This window comes from Nerophis lumbriciformis, linkage group LG03 (genome assembly GCF_033978685.3).
Source record: "Nerophis lumbriciformis linkage group LG03, RoL_Nlum_v2.1, whole genome shotgun sequence".
In the NCBI taxonomy this organism is placed as follows: Eukaryota; Metazoa; Chordata; class Actinopteri; order Syngnathiformes; family Syngnathidae; genus Nerophis; species Nerophis lumbriciformis.
Genome location: NC_084550.2, coordinates 69,202,555 through 69,226,918, shown reverse-complemented (window position 1 = coordinate 69,226,918; position 24,364 = coordinate 69,202,555). Strand labels below are relative to the sequence as shown.

The 24,364-nt window shown below is 39.4% G+C and overlaps 1 protein-coding gene across 1 annotated transcript in view; it reads left to right on the top strand.

Annotated features, from left to right (window-relative positions):
* The window catches only part of clstn2a (calsyntenin 2a), a 628,752-nt gene that overhangs the window by 493,018 nt on the left and 111,370 nt on the right, over positions 1–24,364 (top strand). Inside the window, exons 8-9 of the mRNA XM_061941840.2 lie at positions 3,434–3,691; positions 15,065–15,186. Coding sequence (XP_061797824.2) covers positions 3,434–3,691; positions 15,065–15,186 — 380 coding nt within the window. The remainder of the gene's footprint in view (positions 1–3,433; positions 3,692–15,064; positions 15,187–24,364) is intronic.

Genomic DNA, 24,364 nt, shown 5'->3' with positions numbered 1-24,364 from the left:
ATCTCTTATGTGTGACTGCCATCATATTGCAGTCTACATGTATCTTTGATGTGTGACTGCCATCATATTGCAGTCTACATGTATCTCTTATGTGTGACTGCCATCATATTGCAGTCTATACATATCTCTTATGTGTGACTGCCATCATATTGCAGTCTACATGTATCTTTTATGTGTGACTGCCATCATATTGCAGTCTTCACGTATCTCTTATGTGTGACTGCCATCATATTGCAGTCTACACGTATCTCTTATGTGTGACTGCCATCATATTGCAGTCTACACGTATCTCTTATGTGTGACTGCCATCATAATGCAGTCTACACGTATCTCTTATGTGTTACTGCCATCATATTGCAGTCTACATGTATCTCTTATGTGTGACTGCCATCATATTGCAGTTTACACGTATCTCTTATGTGTGACTGCCATCATATTGCAGTCTACATGTATCTCTTATGTGTGACTGCCATCATATTGCAGTCTACACGTATCTCTTATGTGTGACTGCCATCATATTGCAGTCTACATGTATCTTTGATGTGTGACTGCCATCATATTGCAGTCTACATGTATCTCTTATGTGTGACTGCCATCATATTGCAGTCTACACGTATCTCTTATGTGTGACTGCCATCATATTGCAGTATAGATGTATCTCTTATGTGTGACTGCCATCATATTGCAGTCTCCATGTATCTCTTATGTGTGACTGCCATCATATTGCAGTCTACACATATCTTTTATGTGTGACTGCCATCATATTGCAGTCTACATGTATCTCTTATGTGTGACTGCCATCTACTGATCACACTTATCATTTCACCATGTACCAAAAAAAATTGCTTTGAGGTCGGTAAGCACACCCAGAATGATTCCGTATATTAGTCCTACTAAAACATTTTGATAGATTTTTGAACGTCGTGTGTAATGTTCTATATTCTCAATGGAACATATACAATTTTGGAGTTGTTTTCTTGAGTCATATTGCAGTCTACACGTATCTCTTATGTGTGACTGCCATCATATTGCAGTCTACATGTATCTCTTATATGTGACTGCCATCATATTGCAGTCTACATGTATCTCTTATGTGTGACTGCCATCATATTGCAGTCTACATGTATCTCTTATATGTGACTGCCATCATATTGCAGTCTACACGTATCTCTTATGTGTGACTGCCATCATATTGCAGTCTACACGTATCTCTTATGTGTGACTGCCATCATATTGCAGTCTACATGTATCTCTTATGTGTGACTGCCATCATATTGCAGTCTACATGTATCTCTTATGTGTGACTGCCATCATATTGCAGTCTACACGTATCTCTTATGTGTGACTGCCATCATATTGCAGTCTACACGTATCTCTTATGTGTGACTGCCATCATATTGCAGTCTACATGTATCTCTTATATGTGACTGCCATCATATTGCAGTCTACATGTATCTCTTATATGTGACTGCCATCATATTGCAGTCTACATGTATCTCTTATGTGTGACTGCCATCATATTGCAGTCTACACGTATCTCTTATGTGTGACTGCCATCATATTGCAGTCTAGATGTATCTCTTATGTGTGACTGCCATCATATTGCAGTCTACATGTATCTCTTATATGTGACTGCCATCATATTGCAGTCTACATCTATCTCTTATGTGTGATTGCCATCATATTGCAGTCTACACGTATCTCTTATGTGTGACTGCCATCATATTGCAGTCTACATGTATCTTTGATGTGTGACTGCCATCATATTGCAGTCTACATGTATCTCTTATGTGTGACTGCCATCATATTGCAGTCTATACATATCTCTTATGTGTGACTGCCATCATATTGCAGTCTACATGTATCTTTTATGTGTGACTGCCATCATATTGCAGTCTTCACGTATCTCTTATGTGTGACTGCCATCATATTGCAGTCTACACGTATCTCTTATGTGTGACTGCCATCATATTGCAGTTTACACGTATCTCTTATGTGTGACTGCCATCATAATGCAGTCTACACGTATCTCTTATGTGTTACTGCCATCATATTGCAGTCTACATGTATCTCTTATGTGTGACTGCCATCATATTGCAGTTTACACGTATCTCTTATGTGTGACTGCCATCATATTGCAGTCTACATGTATCTCTTATGTGTGACTGCCATCATATTGCAGTCTACACGTATCTCTTATGTGTGACTGCCATCATATTGCAGTCTACATGTATCTTTGATGTGTGACTGCCATCATATTGCAGTCTACATGTATCTCTTATGTGTGACTGCCATCATATTGCAGTCTACACGTATCTCTTATGTGTGACTGCCATCATATTGCAGTATAGATGTATCTCTTATGTGTGACTGCCATCATATTGCAGTCTCCATGTATCTCTTATGTGTGACTGCCATCATATTGCAGTCTACATGTATCTTTTATGTGTGACTGCCATCATATTGCAGTCTTCACGTATCTCTTATGTGTGACTGCCATCATATTGCAGTCTACACGTATCTCTTATGTGTGACTGCCATCATATTGCAGTTTACACGTATCTCTTATGTGTGACTGCCATCATAATGCAGTCTACACGTATCTCTTATGTGTTACTGCCATCATATTGCAGTCTACATGTATCTCTTATGTGTGACTGCCATCATATTGCAGTTTACACGTATCTCTTATGTGTGACTGCCATCATATTGCAGTCTACGTGTATCTCTTATGTGTGACTGCCATCATATTGCAGTCTACACGTATCTCTTATGTGTGACTGCCATCATATTGCAGTCTACATGTATCTTTGATGTGTGACTGCCATCATATTGCAGTCTACATGTATCTCTTATGTGTGACTGCCATCATATTGCAGTCTACACGTATTTCTTATGTGTGACTGCCATCATATTGCAGTATAGATGTATCTCTTATGTGTGACTGCCATCATATTGCAGTCTCCATGTATCTCTTATGTGTGACTGCCATCATATTGCAGTCTACACGTTTCTCCTATGTGTGACTGCCATCATATTGCAGTCTACATGTATCTCTTATGTGTGACTGCCATCTACTGGTCACACTTATCATTTCACTATGCACCAAATAAAATTGCTTCGAGGTCGGTAAGCACACCCAGAATTATTCCGTACATTAGGCGCACCGGGTTATAAGTCCTACTAAAACATTTTGATAGATTTTTGAGCGCCGTGTGTAATGTTCTATATTTTCAATGGAACATATACAATTTTGGTGTTGTTTACTTGAGTCATATTGCAGTCTACACATATGTCTTATGTGTGACTGCCATCATATTGCAGTCTACACGTATCTCTTATGTGTGACTGCCATCTACTGGTCTCACTTGTCATTAGGCACACTTGGCTGCACTTTCCTCCCAATCTTTCTACATTTTTGTTTCCCTTTCAGGTGCGGCGTCAGGGAGCACAGATCTCCTCCCCGCCCCGAGTCCGGCCACAAACTGGACCGCGTCTCTCCTGACCGACAGCGGGCGTGACAGCGACCTCATCTACAAATTCGCCGGGCGTCAGGCAGCCAATGTTCCCGACCGCGTGGTGCCCCAAAACCTGACGGACCAGTTCACCGTGGCCACGTGGATGAAACACGGGCCCAGTCCGGGACTCAGGGCTGAGAAAGAAACCCTGCTCTGTAACTCTGACAAAACCGGTGAGGAAAAGAAATCCACAATTCTTTTTCTGTGTGTTCTAGATCAGTGGTTCTCAAACTGAGTACTACTTCAGAAAAAACTTGGCTCTCCAAGTACCCCCGGAATGACTAATAGTACAATACAGTGGCGTAGTAGGCCTAAATACTCATTAAAAACTAAAGTAGAAGTTTTGGAACCATTACACCAATCAAACAAGCACAAAGTACAGCAATAAGAAGCTAAAATATGTCAGTATGTTTAAAGTATTTGATAAAACCTGCTTTACTCGAGTAAAAGTAAAAAGTATTCTTCAAAATAATTACTTGAGTAAGAAGAAACTACTCAAGTAGTGAGTAACTTCTGATTTATTTAGTAGGTGTTTTTTAATGGTTCTTGGACTACAATATAAATGTGTGTGTGTGTGTGTGTGTGTGTTCTTGTATTTCTACCCTTCTTGAGACATCAAGAAGGAAAAGTAGCTTCCATATGAGGAGGTGTGAACAAGTGATGACATAAATCATAGTCCCAATAGGGAAAAACCATTGCATCTAATAGAGAGCCAAATACTAGAGTCCGTGAACATTGCTCCAAAGTCAGGATTTTTTTGTTGATTTAATGTGCATACTAAAGTAAACATTGACTGTGTGTGTGTGTGTGTGTGTGTGTGTGTGTGTGTGTGTGTGTGTGTGTGTGTGTGTGTGTGTGTGTGTGTGTGTGTGTGTGTGTGTTTGTGTGCGTGTGTGCATGTGTGTGTGTTCTTGTATTTTTACCCTTCTTGAGACATCAAGAAGAAAAAGTAGCTTCCATATGAGGAGGTGTGAACAAGTGAGGACATAAATCATGGTCCCAATAGGGAAAAACCATTGCATCTAATAGAGAGCCAAATACTAGAGTCCGTGAACATTGCTCCAAAGTCAGGATTTTTTTGTTGATTTAATGTGCATACTAAAGTAAACATTGACTGTGTGTGTGTGTGTGTGTGTGTGTGTGTGTGTGTGTGTGTGTGTGTGTGTGTGTGTGTGTGTGTGTGTGTGTGTGTGTGTGTGTGTGTGTGTGTGTGTGTATGTGTGTGTGTGTGTGTTTGTGTGCATGTGTGTGTGTGTGTGTGTTCTTGTATTTTTACCCTTCTTGAGACATCAAGAAGGAAAAGTAGCTTCCATATGAGGAGGTGTGAACAAGTGATGACATAAATCATGGTCCCAATAGGGAAAAACCATTGCATCTAATAGAGAGCCAAATACTAGAGTCCGTGAACATTGCTCCAAAGTCAAGATTTTTTTGTTGATTTAATGTGCATACTAGAGTAAACATTGACTGTATGTGTGTGTGTGTGTGTGTGTGTGTGTGTTCTTGTATTTCTACCCTTCTTGAGACATCAAGAAGGAAAAGTAGCTTCCATATGAGGAAGTGTGAACAAGTGATGACATAAATCATGGTCCCAATAGGGAAAAACCATTGCATCTAATAGAGAGCCAAATACTAGAGTCCGTGAACATTGCTCCAAAGTCAGGATTTTTTTGTTGATTTAATGTGCATACTAAAGTAAACATTGACTGTGTGTGTGTGTGTGTGTGTGTGTGTGTGTGTGTGTGTGTGTGTGTGTGTGTGTGTGTGTGTGTGTGTTGTTGTATTTTTACCCTTCTTGAAACATCAAGAAGGAAAAGTAGCTTCCATATGAGGAGGTGTGAACAAGTGATGACATAAATCATGGTCCCAATAGGGAAAAACCATTGCATCTAATAGAGAGCCAAATACTAGAGTCCGTGAACATTGCTCTAAAGTCAGGATTTTTGGTTGATTTAATGTGCATACTAAAGTAAACATTGACAGTGTGTGTGTGTGTGTGTGTGTGTGTGTGTGTGTGTGTGTGTGTGTGTGTGTGTGTGTGTGTGTGTGTGTGTGTTGTTGTATTTTTACCCTTCTTGAAACATCAAGAAGGAAAAGTAGCTTCCATATGAGGAGGTGTGAACAAGTGATGACATAAATCATGGTCCCAATAGGGAAAAACCATTGCATCTAATAGAGAGCCAAATACTAGAGTTCGTGAACATTGCTCTAAAGTCAGGATTTTTGGTTGATTTAATGTGCATACTAAAGTAAACATTGACAGTGTGTGTGTGTGTGTGTGTGTGTGTGTGTGTGTGTGTGTGTGTGTGTGTGTGTGTGTGTGTGTGTGTGTGTGTGTGTGTGTGTGTGTGTTCTTGTATTTTCACCCTTCTTGAGACATCAAGAAGGAAACGTAGCTTCCATATGAGGAGGTGTGGACAAGTGATGACATAAATCATGGTCCCAATAGGGAAAAACCATTGCATCTAATAGAGAGCCAAATACTAGAGTCCGTGAACATTGCTCCAAAGTCAGGATTTTTGGTTGATTTAATGTGCATACTAAAGTAAACATTGACTGTATGTGTGTGTGTGTGTGTGTGTGTGTGTGTGTGTGTGTGTGTTCTTGTATTTTCACCCTTCTTGAGACATCAAGAAGGAAACGTAGCTTCCATATGAGGAGGTGTGGACAAGTGATGACATAAATCATGGTCCCAATAGGGAAAAACCATTGCATCTAATAGAGAGCCAAATACTAGAGTCCGTGAACATTGCTCCAAAGTCAGGATTTTTTTGTTGATTTAATGTGCATACTAAAGTAAACATTGACTGTATGTGTGTGTGTGTGTGTGTGTGTGTGTGTGTGTGTGTGTGTGTGTGTGTGTGTGTGTGTGTGTGTGTGTGTGTGTGTGTGTGTGTGTTCTTGTATTTTCACCCTTCTTGAGACATCAAGAAGGAAACGTAGCTTCCATATGAGGAGGTGTGAACAAGTGATGACATAAATCATGGTCCCAATAGGGAAAAACCATTGCATCTAATAGAGAGCCAAATACTAGAGTCCGTGAACATTGCTCCAAAGTCAGGATTTTTTTTGTTGATTTAATGTGCATACTAAAGTAAACATTGACTGTGTGTGTGTGTGTGTGTGTGTGTGTGTGTGTGTGTGTGTGTGTGTGTGTGTGTGTGTGTGTGTGTGTGTGTGTGTGTGTGTGTGTTGTTGTATTTGTACCCTTCTTGAAACATCAAGAAGGAAAAGTAGCTTCCATATGAGGAGGTGTGAACAAGTGATGACATAAATCATGGTCCCAATAGGGAAAAACCATTGCATCTAATAGAGAGCCAAATACTAGAGTCCGTGAACATTGCTCTAAAGTCAGGATTTTTGGTTGATTTAATGTGCATACTAAAGTAAACATTGACAGTGTGTGTGTGTGTGTGTGTGTGTGTGTGTGTGTGTGTGTGTGTGTGTGTGTGTGTGTGTGTGTGTGTGTGTGTTCTTGTATTTTCACCCTTCTTGAGACATCAAGAAGGAAACGTAGCTTCCATATGAGGAGGTGTGGACAAGTGATGACATAAATCATGGTCCCAATAGGGAAAAACCATTGCATCTAATAGAGAGCCAAATACTAGAGTCCGTGAACATTGCTCCAAAGTCAAGATTTTTCTGTTGATTTAATGTGCATACAAAAGTAAACATTGACTGTGTGTGTGTGTGTGTGTGTGTGTGTGTGTGTGTGTGTGTGTGTGTGTGTGTGTGTGCGTGTGCGTGTGCGTGTGCGTGAAATACTGCAATTTACTGCAGTTAGAAGTAGAATTCCTGTAAGCTGAAATGTGAACATTTCTACTGACACAGATGACAGCACATGATATAAATGTTATTTTTACTAGTTTAAAAGTCACCATTGAATATTTTTTTGCTGCCTTGTCTCACGTTTCTATGTACCAAATTAGTCAATTAATTCAGTTTCTTCTATTTTCACAGCTACATGTGAAGTTGTAGTTTCCATGCTCTTTCTTGTCCCTAATGTGACCTCTTATAGGACCACCAGTTCGAGATATATACAGATTTGTATTTACAACATTAATAATATATACATACTATACAAATATAAAAAAGCTTCTTGTGAAAAATGAGTTGGAATTTCACAAGAAAAAGGTCACAATTTCACAAGAAAAACTTTGAATTTTGGCAGTATTATAATAAAAGTCGACATTTGTGCAATATTATGATAAAAGTTGGAATTTTACTCAATAACAGTCGCAATTTTACCAGAAAAGCTTAAAAGTGAAAAGAGTCGTAATTTTACTTGACAAAAGTCACAATTTTATAAGAAAACTTTAAAACTTGGGCAATATTACAATAACAATCGGAATTTTACTTGGCAAAATTATGACAAAAGTCATAATTTTACTCCAAAAATTTCAGTATTTTATAAAAAAAAAAGAGAAAAAGGCAATATTGTGATAAAAGTCAGAATTTTATAAGACAAATGCCACCATTTTGCATTAAAAAAGTAATAATTTTACATAAAAAACTAACAATTTTACATAAAAACGTGATCATTTTACAAGAAAATATTGCAATCTTACAGAAACAGAAAGAATATGAGAAATTGTTCCCCATTTTATACAAAAAAAAGCCGATACGTGAGAAAAAGACTGCTTTTATTTATTTTTACATTTTTATTTATTTTGAATGTAATTGTTTTTTAATCTTCATTATTTACTTCAAGTTATTACAGTATGTCTCTATATACATACAGTATTTATTGTATGTTTTTTATTAATTTTGGCCAAAGGGGGAGCACTTCAATTTCTTACACACACTTGTTATTTCATATGTTGACCAAAGGGGGAGCACTTTTAAAACTGACACAGTCAATTTGAAAAATCCCTCCTTTTAGGGACCACCCTCATTTTGATAGATTTCACCACCAGGGGGTGCAAAAGAGATCTCTATATTTTGTTTTTTGTAATGTGCTTAAGGCCGATGACAATGGAGTCAGGCAACCCAGCTGTAGAAGCTAACAGTTAATGGCCTCTATAGTCTTAGTAGCGTAGTGTATTTGTTCATCCTATGCTCACATGTGGGACGCGGGTTGTCTTACGTCAGCACCGGAAGTCGTAAAATCAGCCGTTCACCTGGCGGGTTTTTTTCGGGGATGAATAGTGAAGTCCTTCATTAGCTGCAGTCTTGTTTTATCATACATTGCTGCCTTTGCACCTGTCAATGTTTACTTTTGTATGGACATTAAATCAACAACAAATCCTGACTTTGGAGCAATGTTCACGGACTCTAGTATTTGGCTCTCTATTAGATGCAATGGTTTTTCTGTATTGGAACCATAATTTATGTCCTAACTTGTTCACTAGTCCAAGAACACACACACACACACACACACGCACACACACACTCACGTTCTTGTATTTGTTACCTTCTTGAGACCTCCGACAAATGTCTACCTCTAGTAATATGTTAAAAGTCGTAATTTTACTCAACGCAAGTCAAAATTTTACAAGGAAAAACTGAACATTTGTGCAATATTATGATACAAGTTGGAATTTTACTCAATAACAGTCGCGGTTTTACAAGAAAAGCTTAAAATGTTGGCAATATTATGATAATAATCGGAATTTTACTTGGCAAAATTATGACAAAAGTCAGCTGTTCACCTTGCGTTTTTTTCGGGGATGAATAAGGAAGTCCTTCTTTAGCTGCCGTCTTGTTTTATCATATATTGCTGCCTTTGCACCTGTCAATGTTTACTTTTGTATGCACTTTAAATCAACAAAAAATCCTGACTTTGGAGCAATGTTCACGGACTCTAGTATTTGGCTCTCTATTAGATGCAATGGTTTTTCTGTATTGGAACCATAATTGATGTCCTAACTTGTTCACTAGTCCAAGAACACACACACACACACACACACACACACACACACACACACACACACACACACACACACACGTACACACATTCTTGTATATGTTACCTTCTTGAGACCTCCGACAAATGTCGACCTCTAGTAATATGTTAAAAGTCGTAATTTTACTCAACGCAAGTCAAAATTTTACAAGGAAAAACTGAACATTTGTGCAATATTATGATAAAAGTTGGAATTTTACTCAATAACAGTCGCGGTTCTACAAGAAAAGCCGAAAATGTTGGCAATATTATGATAATAATCGGAATTTTACTTGGCAAAATTATGACAAAAGTCAGCTGTTCACCTGGCAGTTTTTTTCGGGGATGAATAGGGAAGTCCTTCTTTAGCTGCCGTCTTGTTTTATCATACATTGCTGCCTTTGCACCTGTCAATGTTTACTTTTGTATGCACATTAAATCAACAAAAAATCCTGACTTTGGAGCAATGTTCACGGACTCTAGTATTTGGCTCTCTATTAGATGCAATGTTTTTTCTGTATTGGAACCATAATTTATGTCCTAACTTGTTCACCAGTCCAAGAAAACACACACACACACACACACACACACACACACACACACACACACACACACACATACACACACATTCTTGTATGTGTTACCTTCTTAAGACCTCCGACAAATGTCGACCTCTAGTAATATGTTAAAAGTCGTAATTTTACTCAACGCAAGTCAAAATTTTACAAGGAAAAACTGAACATTTGTGCAATATTATGATAAAAGTTGGAATTTTACTCAATAACAGTTGCGGTTTTACAAGAAAAGCCGAAAATGTTGGCAATATTATGATAACAATCGGAATTTTACTTGGCAAAATTATGACAAAAGTCAGCTGTTCACCTGGCAGTTTTTTTCGGGGATCAATAGGGAAGTCCTTTAACTGCTGTCTTTTTTGATCATATATTGCTGCCTTTGCACCTGTCAATGTTTACTTTTGTATGCACTTTAAATCAACAAAAAATCCTGACTTTGGAGCAATGTTCACGGACTCTAGTATTTGGCTCTCTATTAGATGCAATGGTTTTTCTGTATTGGGACCATAATTTATGTCCTAACTTGTTCACTAGTCCAAGAACACACACACACACACACACACACACACACACACACACACACACACACACATTCTTGTATGTGTTACCTTCTTGAGACCTCCGACAAATGTCGACCTCTAGTAATATGTTAAAAGTCGCAATTTTACTCAACGCAAGTCAAAATTTTACAAGGAAAAACTGAACATTTGTGCAATATTATGATACAAGTTGGAATTTTACTCAATAACAGTCGCGGTTTTACAAGAAAAGCCGAACATTTTGGCAATATTATGATAATAATCGGAATTTTACTTGGCAAAATTATGACAAAAGTCAGCTGTTTACCTGGCAGTTTTTTCGGGGATCAATAGGGAAGTCCTTCTTTAGCTGCTGTCTTTTTTGATCATATATTGCTGCCTTTGCACCTGTCAGTGTTTACTTTTGTATGCACATTAAATCAACAAAAAATCCTGACTTTGGAGCAATGTTCACGGACTCTAGTATTTGGCTCTCTATTAGATGCAATGGTTTTTCTGTATTGGAACCATAATTTATGTCCTAACTTGTTCACTAGTCCAAGAACACACACACACACTCACACACACACTCACACACACACGTTCTTGTATTTGTTACCTTCTTGAGACCTCCGACAAATGTCTACCTCTAGTAATATGTTAAAAGTCGTAATTTTACTCAACGCAAGTCAAAATTTTACAAGGAAAAACTGAACATTTGTGCAATATTATGATACAAGTTGGAATTTTACTCAATAACAGTCGCGGTTTTACAAGAAAAGCTTAAAATGTTGGCAATATTATGATAATAATCGGAATTTTACTTGGCAAAATTATGACAAAAGTCAGCTGTTCACCTTGCGTTTTTTTCGGGGATGAATAAGGAAGTCCTTCTTTAGCTGCCGTCTTGTTTTATCATATATTGCTGCCTTTGCACCTGTCAATGTTTACTTTTGTATGCACGTTAAATCAACAAAAAATCCTGACTTTGGAGCAATGTTCACGGACTCTAGTATTTGGCTCTCTATTAGATGCAATGGTTTTTCTGTATTGGAACCATAATTGATGTCCTAACTTGTTCACTAGTCCAAGAACACACACACACACACACACACACACACACACATTCTTGTATATGTTACCTTCTTGAGACCTCCGACAAATGTCTACCTCTAGTAATATGTTAAAAGTCGTAATTTTACTCAACGCAAGTCAACATTTTACAAGGAAAAACTGAACATTTGTGCAATATTATGATAAAAGTTGGAATTTTACTCAATAACAGTCGCGGTTCTACAAGAAAAGCCGAAAATGTTGGCAATATTATGATAATAATCGGAATTTTACTTGGCAAAATTATGGCAAAAGTCAGCTGTTCACCTGGCAGTTTTTTTCGGGGATGAATAGGGAAGTCCTTTAACTGCTGTCTTTTTTGATCATATATTGCTGCCTTTGCACCTGTCAATGTTTACTTTTGTATGCACATTAAATCAACAAAAAATCCTGACTTTGGAGCAATGTTCACGGACTCTAGTATTTGGCTCTCTATTAGATGCAATGTTTTTTCTGTATTGGAACCATAATTTATGTCCTAACTTGTTCACCAGTCCAAGAAAACACACACACACACACACACACACACACACACACACACACACACACACACACACACACACACATACACACACATTCTTGTATGTGTTACCTTCTTAAGACCTCCGACAAATGTCGACCTCTAGTAATATGTTAAAAGTCGTAATTTTACTCAACGCAAGTCAAAATTTTACAAGGAAAAACTGAACATTTGTGCAATATTATGATAAAAGTTGGAATTTTACTCAATAACAGTTGCGGTTTTACAAGAAAAGCCGAAAATGTTGGCAATATTATGATAACAATCGGAATTTTACTTGGCAAAATTATGACAAAAGTCAGCTGTTCACCTGGCAGTTTTTTTCGGGGATCAATAGGGAAGTCCTTTAACTGCTGTCTTTTTTGATCATATATTGCTGCCTTTGCACCTGTCAATGTTTACTTTTGTATGCACTTTAAATCAACAAAAAATCCTGACTTTGGAGCAATGTTCACGGACTCTAGTATTTGGCTCTCTATTAGATGCAATGGTTTTTCTGTATTGGGACCATGATTTATGTCCTAACTTGTTCACTAGTCCAAGAACACATACACACACACACACACACACACACACACACACACACATTCTTGTATGTGTTACCTTCTTGAGACCTCCGACAAATGTCGACCTCTAGTAATATGTTAAAAGTCGTAATTTTACTCAACGCAAGTCAAAATTTTACAAGGAAAAACTGAACATTTGTGCAATATTATGATACAAGTTGGAATTTTACTCAATAACAGTCGCGGTTTTACAAGAAAAGCCGAACATTTTGGCAATATTATGATAATAATCGGAATTTTACTTGGCAAAATTATGACAAAAGTCAGCTGTTTACCTGGCAGTTTTTTCGGGGATCAATAGGGAAGTCCTTCTTTAGCTGCTGTCTTTTTTGATCATATATTGCTGCCTTTGCACCTGTCAGTGTTTACTTTTGTATGCACTTTAAATCAACAAAAAATCCTGACTTTGGAGCAATGTTCACGGACTCTAGTATTTGGCTCTCTATTAGATGCAATGGTTTTTCTGTATTGGAACCATAATTTATGTCCTAACTTGTTCACTAGTCCAAGAACACACACACACACACTCACACACACACACTCACACACACACGTTCTTGTATTTGTTGCCTTCTTGAGACCTCCGACAAATGTCTACCTCTAGTAATATGTTAAAAGTCGTAATTTTACTCAACGCAAGTCAAAATTTTACAAGGAAAAACTGAACATTTGTGCAATATTATGATACAAGTTGGAATTTTACTCAATAACAGTCGCGGTTTTACAAGAAAAGCTTAAAATGTTGGCAATATTATGATAATAATCGGAATTTTACTTGGCAAAATTATGACAAAAGTCAGCTGTTCACCTTGCGTTTTTTTCGGGGATGAATAAGGAAGTCCTTCTTTAGCTGCCGTCTTGTTTTATCATACATTGCTGCCTTTGCACCTGTCAATGTTTACTTTTGTATGCACGTTAAATCAACAAAAAATCCTGACTTTGGAGCAATGTTCACGGACTCTAGTATTTGGCTCTCTATTAGATGCAATGGTTTTTCTGTATTGGAACCATAATTGATGTCCTAACTTGTTCACTAGTCCAAGAACACACACACACACACACACGTACACACATTCTTGTATATGTTACCTTCTTAAGACTTCCGACAAATGTCTACCTCTAGTAATATGTTAGAAGTCGTAATTTTACTCAACGCAAGTCAAAATTTTACAAGGAAAAACTGAACATTTGTGCAATATTATGATAAAAGTTGGAATTTTACTCAATAACAGTCGCGGTTTTACAAGAAAAGCTTAAAATGTTGGCAATATTATGATAATAATCGGAATTTTACTTGGCAAAATTATGACAAAAGTCAGCTGTTCACCTGGCGTTTTTTTCGGGGATGAATAAGGAAGTCCTTTAGCTGCCGTCTTGTTTTATCATATATTGCTGCCTTTGCACCTGTCAATGTTTACTTTTGTATGCACGTTAAATCAACAAAAAATCCTGACTTTGGAGCAATGTTCACGGACTCTAGTATTTGGCTCTCTATTAGATGCAATGGTTTTTCTGTATTGGAACCATAATTGATGTCCTAACTTGTTCACTAGTCCAAGAACACACACACACACACACGTACACACATTCTTGTATATGTTACCTTCTTGAGACTTCCGACAAATGTCTACCTCTAGTAATATGTTAAAAGTCGTAATTTTACTCAACGCAAGTCAAAATTTTACAAGGAAAAACTGAACATTTGTGCAATATTATGATAAAAGTTGGAATTTTACTCAATAACAGTCGCGGTTTTACAAGAAAAGCCGAAAATGTTGGCAATATTATGATAATAATCGGAATTTTACTTGGCAAAATTATGACAAAAGTCAGCTGTTCACCTGGCAGTTTTTTTCGGTGATCAATAGGGAAGTCCTTCTTTAACGGCGGCGCAGTGGAAGAATGGCCGTGCGCGACCCGAGGGTCCCTGGTTCAATCCCCACCTAGTACCAACCTCGTCATGTCCGTTGTGTCCTGAGCAAGACACTTCACCCTTGCTCCTGATGGGTGCTGGTTAGCGCCTTGCATGGCAGCTCCCTCCATCAGTGTGTGAATGTGTGTGTGAATGGGTAAATGTGGAAGTAGTGTCAAAGCGCTTTGAGTACCTTGAAGGTAGAAAAGCGCTATACAAGTACAACCCATTTATCATTTATCATTTAACTGCTGTCTTTTTTGATCATACATTGCTGCCTTTGCACCTGTCAATGTTGACTTTTGTATGCACATTAAATCAACCAAAAATCCTGACTTTGGAGCAATGTTCACGGACTCTAGTATTTAGCTCTCTATTTGATGCAGTGGTTTTTCTGTATTGGGACTATGATTTATGTCCTAACTTGTTTTGTGTTTATTTGCTGCTGGCCTTTGCAGAAATGAACCGCCACCATTATTCTCTCTACATCCACAACTGCCGCCTGGTTTTCCTGCTGAGACGAGACTTCAGCCAGCTCGACACTTTCCGACCTGCTGAATTCCACTGGAAGCTAGAGCAGGTGAGGGGTGTGTGTGTGTGTGTGTGTGTGTGTGTGTGTGTGTGTGTGTGTGTGTGTGTGTGTGTGTGTGTGTGTGTGTGTGTGTGTGTGTGTGTGTAAGCGTAGAATCATGGTGATTTTGCACGGTGGCTGAAAAGCTACCAATGTTTGTGTGGTCCATTTTCATTACCTGCCCACATTCCTTCACACTCTCCCCGACTTTCTTCGCCAAAATCCCCGGCACGGTCACAGTGGAAAGGGGTTTTTAGTCACGGAGGATGACTTAGGCAGGAGCAGTGCACGCTTCTGGAATGTTATTGTCCGTGCTTTTATGAATTGGATTGTCATCGTTTAGTTGAGATTTCCGATTGTTGACCAATGTTCCCTCAAATTGTTCGTGAGTGTGTACTAGGGTTGTACGGTATACCAGTACTCAGTACTAGTATAGTACTGAGATACTAATGAATCATATTCAGTTCTATACCGCCTCTAAAAAGTACCAGTCCACCATCCACCACTCGTCATCGTCATGTCGTGACATTGCTGGTTTTACGAGCAGAAGAGCACGTTCGGCAGCGCACACACACAGAGTACTTACAAGCAGACACAGTGTGTAGACAGAAAAGTGAGAACGGACGCATTTTGGTGTAAAAAGTAAAGATAAAGGTGAAGTTATAACACTGAAACACCCTCAGGAAGAGGTGCTTTAAGACATGGCTAGCTAGCTAGTTGTTTTAGCTACTTCTAAATCACTAATCCTGGCCTCCATGGCGACAAAAAAAGTGAGTTTCTTACAAGTAGTATTATCACTGCAGGACGAGGAATAGCTAAACATGCTTCACTACACACCGTAGATCACCGGCGTCACAATGTAAACAAACGCCATGACATCTACTGTAATGATACCAAGTACAGGAGCGTATCTAGTCGATACTACTATGATTACGTCAATATTTTTTGGCATCACAACATCTTCTTTCGTTTTTAAAAAATGTATATTATGTTTATAAAGTCAGTAAATACGTCCCTGGACACATGAGGACTTTGAATGTGACCAATGTGTGATCCTGTAACTACTTGGTATCGGATCGATACCTAAAATTGTGGTATTGTCCTGATCCATGTCCCGGATCATGTTTTATGTACTGTTAGTTTTGGACTTCATAGTGCCTGTTTTTTGTGCACCCTTCTTTGTTTTAGTTACCATGGTTACTTATTATTTCCACCTGCCTCTGATTAGTGTTCGCCCGCTCACCTGCTGCCCGAGCACTAATCAGAGGTATTATTTAAACCTGCCTTGCCCTCCAGTCAGTGCTGGAGTATTGTTTGTTGTATGCTGTGGACTCCCTGTTTCCTGGAGATACCATAGTTCATGCTGATGATGTCATGCTTAGTTCATGCTGCTCGTGCCTTGCCAAGTTTGGTTTATTTATGCCACAGTTAGCGACTTTTTGTTTCATGTCCATAGTTCAGGCTCAGTGTTAGATTTTGTTTCCTGCGTTAAGTTGTGCCTTCGCCTTTTTGTTTTCACCTTTTTTTTTAACATTAAAACCATCTCTGCATCTTGGGGTTCGTCACCTCCACATCATGACAGGTATCATCCGAAACTAATGTAAAGTATCAAAGAAGAGAAGAATAAGTGATTATTACATTTAAACAGAAGTGTAGATAGAACATGTTAAAACAGAAAATAAGCAGATATTAACAGTAAATGAATAAGTGGATCGATAATACATTTTTACAGTTTGTCCCTCATAATGTGTACAAAATAATAGGTGTATAAATGACACAATATGTTACTGCAGACTAATTAGGAGTCTTTGTTTGTTTACTTACTACTAAAAGACAAGTTGTCTAGTATGTTCACTATTTTATTTAAGGACTAAATTACAATAATAAACATATGTTTCATGTACCCGAAGATTTTTTGTTCAAATAAAGCCAATAATGACATTTTTTTCCATGAGATTATTTGATAATAATAGTGTCAAGACTTGGTCCGGGGTGTGTGCTTTTCCAGGATGCAACGGAAAGTTGGCTCGTGCGAGACGGGAATGAAGGTACATGATTTATTATTATCAAAAAAAGGAATAAATGAAAGCGCGCACAGTGGCGGAGAATAAACTATAAAACCAAAAGACTATAGCAAAAAGTACAAACAAAAAACACGCACAATGGCGGAGAACAAACTATGAAACCAAAAAGACTATAAATATGGAACAAAAACTTACTTGGCTTGAGGAATTGACATGAAAAGAAGTATCAGGCATGAACAGAGCATAAATGTGTTGAGGTCGTCAGGACGAACAACAGAAAATGAATTAACTTAAATACTATGGACATGATTAGTGAAAGCAGGTGCGTGACTCAAAACGTGAAACAGGTGCGTGACGTGACAGGTGAAAACTAATGGTTGTTATGGTGACCAGACAAGGGAGTGAAAAGACAGAAACTAAACAAAACATGACTTAAAACAAAACATGATAATACAGACATGACAAATAGTGTTTTGGCCCAGTTACAATGACAATAAAATATTGCTGTTCATGAGTTGTGTACTAGTATTGTATGTCTGGGTGGGATGTAAGCTTGGGATCTTTAGTACATTCATGTAACTTTCTGTTTGTAAAATATATATGTTTATTACAAACCCCGTTTCCATATGAGTTGGGAAATTGTGTTAGATGTAAATATAAACGGAATACAATGATTTGCAAATCCTTTTCAACCCATATTCAGTTGAATATGCTACAAAGACAACATATTTGATGTTCAAACTCATAAACATTTTTTTTTTTTTGCAAATAATCATTAACTTTAGAATTTGATGCCAGCAACACGTGACAAAGAAGTTGGGAAAGGTGGCAATAAATACTGATAAAGTTGAGGAATGCTCATCAAACACTTATTTGGAACATCCCACAGGTGTGCAGGCTAATTGGGAACAGGTGGGTGCCATGATTGGGTATAAAAGTAGATTCCATGAAATGCTCAGTCATTCACAAGCAAGGATGGGGTGAGGGTCACCACTTTGTCAACAAATGCCTGAGCAAATTGTTGAACAGTTTAAGAAACACTTTTCTCAAGCAGCTATTGCAAGGAATTTAGGGATTTCACCATCTACGGTCTGTAATATCATTAAAGGTTTGAGAGAATCTGGAGAAATCACTGCACGTAAGCCATGAAATTACGGACCTTCCATCCCTCAGGCTGTACTGCATCAACAAGCCACATCAGTGTGTAAAGGATATCACCACATGGGCTCAGGAACACTTCAGAAACCCACTGTCAGTAACTACAGTTGGTCGCTACACCTGTAAGTGCAAGTTAAAACTCTCCTATGCAAGGCGAAAACCGTTTATCAACAACACCCAGAAACACCGTCGGCTTCGCTGGGCCTGAGCTCATCTAAGATGGACTGATACAAAGTGGAAAAGTGTTCTGTGGCCCGACGAGTCCACATTTCAAATTGTTTTTGGAAACTGTGGACGTCGTGTCGTCCGGACCAAAGAGGAAAAGAACTACCGGATTGTTTTAGGCGCAAAGTGTAAAAGCCAGCATGTGTGATGGTATGGGGGTGTATTAGTGCCCAAGACATGGGTAACTTACACATCCGTGAAGGCGCCATTAATGCTGAAAAGTACATACAGGTTTTGGAGCCATCCAAGTAACGTTACCATGGACGCCCCTGCTTATTTCAGCAAGACAATGCCAAGCCACGTGTTACATCAACGTGGCTTCATAGTAAAAGAGTGCGGGTACTAGACTGGCCTGCCTGTAGTCCAGACCTGTCTCCCATTGAAAATGTGTGGTGCATTATGAAGCCTAAAATAGCACGACGGAGACCCCCGGACTGTTGAACAACTTAAGCTGTACATCAAACAAGAATGGGAAAGAATTCCACCTGAGAAGCTTCAAAAATGTGTCTCCTCAGTTCCCAAACGTTTACTGAGGGTTGTTAAAAGGAAAGGCCATGTAACACAGTGGTGAACATGCCCTTTCCCAACTACTTTGGCACGTGTTGCAGCCATGAAATTCTAAGTTAATTATTATTTGCAAAAAAAAAAAAAAGTTTCTGAGTTTGAACATATTTACATCAAACACAATTTCCCAACTCATATGGAAACGGGGTTTGTAGTATGGTATGGTAGGGTCTTTATTGATAGATAGGTCTTTATTGTCGCATAGATAGGTCTTTCGCAGATAGGTAGAAAATAAATAGGTCTAAGAAGATAGATAGGTCTAGAAGATAGATAGGTCTTTTGCATAGATAGGTATTTATTGTCATTGTACAAGTACAACAAAACTTTGTTTTCAGCACAAACCCGTTCAAGATTAGACAAACAAACAGTGTGCAGGGTTACGGAACAGCAACGCTGATGGGTCGCCACAAGGCGCCCTGTAAAAAAATGGGAAAAAGGTCAACACAGGGAGAGGATGAGTAAAAAAAAATCTAGTCTTGATTGGGGAAAAAACCTCCATAGCAAAGCATATATACATATTACAACATACAACCCGAGACTTGCAACAGAGAGGAGGGAGTGGGGGCTATGGTGGCAGGCTGCAGCTTTTCAAGCGCTGCCCAGCCGTCCATCACCCCTAAGGGATTCGCGTCGAGGGCGTTGCATGGGGTGAGGGGTACGTGTGTGTGGCGTGTATTTTTCGTGGATGTGTGTGTAAGTCAAATCAAATCAAATCAAATCAACTTTATTTATAGAGCACATTTAAAATTTACCACAGGGGTAGCCAAAGTGCTGTACAATGAACAGGTTAAAAGATAAAACGAGTACCGAGCAAACACAACACAACACAAACAGAACACGATAAAAAATAAATAATTAAAATAGAATTAATAAAAACATAAAAACAGGATCACAGCAGGTGTATTATGGGGCGCCATTGCAGGATGGATATCACTCAGTGTTAAAAGCCATGGAATAAAAGTATGTTTTTAAGAGAGATTTAAAAACAGGAAGAGAGGAGGCTTGTCTAACACTCAGGGGTAGGTCGTTCCAGAGCTTGGGAGCAGCAACGGCGAAAGCTCTGTCACCTCTAAGCTTCAGCCTTGTGTCAGGGACCGTCAACAGCAGCTGATCGGCTGATCTTAAGGATCGGGTGGGGCAGTAAGGCTGAAGGAGGTCGGAGAGATAGGTTGGCGCGAGGTTGTTTAGACATTTAAAAACAAATAAAAGGAGTTTAAAATGTATTCGATAACGCACAAGGAGCCAGTGAAGGGACGCTAAAATAGGGGTGATGTGCTCACGTCTGCGGGTCTGTGTTAGCAGACGAGCAGCAGAGTTCTGCACGAGCTGCAGGCGGGCGAGGGAGGCCTGGCTAATGCCAACATACTGGGCATTACAGTAGTCAAGACGAGTCGAGATAAAAGCGTGGATTAATTTCTCAAGATCATGTCTTGATAGAAGCGGTTTCACTTTCGCTATTTGGCGTAATTGATAAAAGCTTTTTTGAACGACGCTGCTGATTTGTTTTTCGAATTTAAAATCTGAGTCAAACTTTACCCCCAGGTTTGTGACACAGTCGCTGAGATACGGGGTCAGAGTGCCGAGGTCAACGTTGGGGGAGGGAGAGCGACTTGGACCGAACAACATAACTTCTGTTTTATCTTCATTTAGGCTCAGGAAGTTAGCTGAAAGCCAGACTTTGATGTCGTGCAGGCAGTCAATAAGACGTTGAACCGTGTTATTTTGTGCCATGGGAAAATAAATCTGGCAATCATCGGCGTAAAAATGAAATGCAATACTGTACTTCCTAAAAATAGAACCAAGGGGGAGAAGGTAAAGCGCAAATAAAATTGGGGCAAGGATTGAGCCCTGGGGGACCCCATGTGGTAAAGGAGCTGTGGACGACATAAAACTGTCTACTTTTACACAAAAACTCCTGTCGGTTAGGTACGACCGGAACCAGTTGAGGGCGGCGCCCTTAATGCCCACACAGTTCTCAAGACGAGTGATTAAGGTGGCGTGGTCGACGGTGTCGAACGCAGCAGACAGATCTAAAAGCACCAGGACAACATATTTACTAGAATCAGTGGAAAGGAGGATATCGTTAAAAACTTTTAGAAGCGCTGACTCTGTGCTGTGGAGGGCTTTAAAACGGGACTGGAACAGCTCAGTGATACCATTATCCTCTAAGAAGGGCAACAACTGACTGTAGACAACCTTCTCTAATATTTTGGAAATGTATGGAAGATTAGAGATAGGTATGAAGTTAGAGAGGAGAGAGGGGTCGAGGCTGGGTTTTTTAGTCTGCAGTCTCTGTTCCGCGGCCTTGATGTCGTGCAGCCGCCAGTCAGTCCAAAGTCAACAACAACAGGTGTGTGTCCATGAGAGACAAGAAGGGAGTTTGTTGTGTAGTTAGTATTTGTTTAATATAATCTCATTTCATGATTAATATTTTTATAAATTAAGACTCTTAATAAGTGAGAGTGTAATAAACACACATCTGATTAGTAAATCACAGTGTAACGACTTAAAATTACACATCATGTGTGGTGTTGGAGTTTTACGACTTTTTGTGTGGCTGTAAACGCATCACTGGCTGAGTGCCTTTTGTGGTATTGAAGTGAGAAAGAGCAAGCGGGTGCTGTTGATAGGACAGATGACAAAGTTGGTTTTGGTCTGGTTTGTACAACAGATCACAGATCACACTCCTCTCCATCCCCGGTAAACTCTTTACCCGCATATTACTCACCCGAGCTCTACCTGCAACCAGAAGCAGACGCCGCCAAGAACAGGCCGGCTTCATGCCCAATCGTTCCACCACGGATCACATCTCTGCCATCCGGCTCTTAATAGAAAAGGCCCGGGAGTTCAGAAAGGACCGGCACCTCTACATTGCCTTCATTGACCTTAAGGCTGCCTTCGACACTGTGGACCACGGGTCCCTCTGGAACATCCTGAAGTCCCTCGGAGTCCCAACTAAAATCACCACACTCTTTCAGCAGTTGTATCAGGGTGCAGAAAGCTGTGTGCGTGTGAGCTGTAAAGACTCTTGAGTGGTTCCCCATCAACAGCGGGGTCAGGCAAGGCTGTGTTGCCGCACCAGAACTATTTAACTGTGTCTTCGACCACCTGATGTCCAGAGTCTGTGTGCGAGTCCCCGGGATGTCACTTGGAAACTACACCCTAAAGGACCTCGAATACGCCGATGACACCACCCTGTTCAGTGAGACCGCTGACCAGCTCAGGGAGGCCCTCGGTGTGTTTGATGAGGAGACCAAACAGCTCGGCCTGAAAATCAGCTGGTCCAAAACCGAACTCATGCATATCGGCGATGGACCAGACCCACCACCCTTCTTATTTGAGGATACCCCTGTCCACTTTGTCCCTACCATCAGATACCTTGGCTCGACAGTCACCAACACCGGCGACCTCAAACGAGAGGTGGACCGCCGTCGCGCCCTTGCAGCCTCCGTCATGCAGTCCCTGTGGAGACCGTACGTGCTCCCGTTGTATCCACAGTGCGGTTCACAGGAATATCAAAAGTCAGTGGAACCTCGTCCATGTTGATAATGTTCTCTGGCCGGATCTTTTTTTCAGCTATCCCGTTTTTACAATATGCACGGAAAGTAGCCAGCTTTTCTTGAAAGTCTTTAGGCAGTTGCTGTGAAATAGTAGTCCGTGTGCGGATGGAGAGATTGCGTCTTTTCATGAACCGGAAACCTGTCGCTTAGTAGGAGCCATTTTGTGGTCTTTACAGATGTAAACACACAAAGGAAATGAAACGTAATATCCGCGCGCTTCTTCTTCTTCTTCTACGCGGACGGGTGGTTGCTTACAGTAGAAGAAGAAGCGCTTCCTGTTCTATGGGGGCGGGTGCTTACCTTGGCGGTTGCTTGCGTAGAAGAAGAAGCACTTCCTCTTCTACGGGGAAAAAAGATGGCGGCTGTTTACCGTAGTTGCGAGACCGAAACTTTATGAAAATGAATCTTAATATTAATCCATATATAAAGCGCACCGGGTTATAAGCCGCACTGTCAGCTTTTGAGTAAATTTGTGGTTTTTAGGTGCGGCTAATAGTGCGGAAAATACGGTAGTTACAGTTACTAGTTACTTTATTTCAAAAGTAACTCAGTTACTAACTCAGTTACTTACACCAAAAAGTAATGCGTTACTGAGAAAAGTAACTATTTAGTTACTTCTTTTTTTCTTCTTTTTTTTTAAAGCTCCCATTAATGCCCTTTTAGCCTTCATTTCAGTACTGTAATTGCACTGGAGAATAATACAATCTGTTGATCAACTTGACATGCATTTTTATTTCCCTTTTAACATAATTAATGAAAAACAGTGCAACATAAAAAGGCATTCCTCCTTTCTTTAAACTTGGACCAATGACCATTAATAAAAAACAAGTTAAAGTGCAACATAAGAAGGCACATTAAGCCTGACATCTGGACACTTGGAGCCATCGATTGTAGAATCCTTGTTTTCAGTGGCAGGATCATTGACACAGATGGTGAAGTTTTAGTGCTCAGTAGAGATGTAACACTTTTGAGGGGTTTAAGCACCTGGAGGACCTCATCTGCCACTCTCACATCATCATCAGACAGGGTGACATTTGTCTTCAGGGTGTTGTGGGTCAATGCAGAGTATACAGGTAAAAGCCAGTAAATTAGAATATTTTGAAAAACTTGATTTATTTCAGTAATTGCATTCAAAAGGTGTAACTTGTACATTATATTTATTCATTGCACACAGACTGATGCATTCAAATGTTTATTTCATTTAATTTTGATGATTTGAAGTGGCAACAAATGAAAATCCCAAATTCTGTGTGTCACAAAATTAGAATATTACTTAAGGCTAATACAAAAAAGGGATTTTTAGAAATGTTGGCCAACTGAAAAGTATGAAAATGAAAAATATGAGCATGTACAATACTCAATACTTGGTTGGAGCTCCTTTTGCCTCAATTACTGCGTTAATGCGGCGTGGCATGGAGTCGATGAGTTTCTGGCACTGCTCAGGTGTTATGAGAGCCCAGGTTGCTCTGATAGTGTCATGTTTGTGTAATCATGTTTTGTTTGAAGTCATGTTTTGTTTAGTTTCTGTCTTTTCACTCCCTTGTCTTGTCACCATAGTTACCCATTAGTTTCACCTGTCATGTCACGCACCTGTTTTGAGTCACGCACCTGTTGTTAATCATGTCTGTGTTATTTAAGCTTTTGATTTTCTGTTGT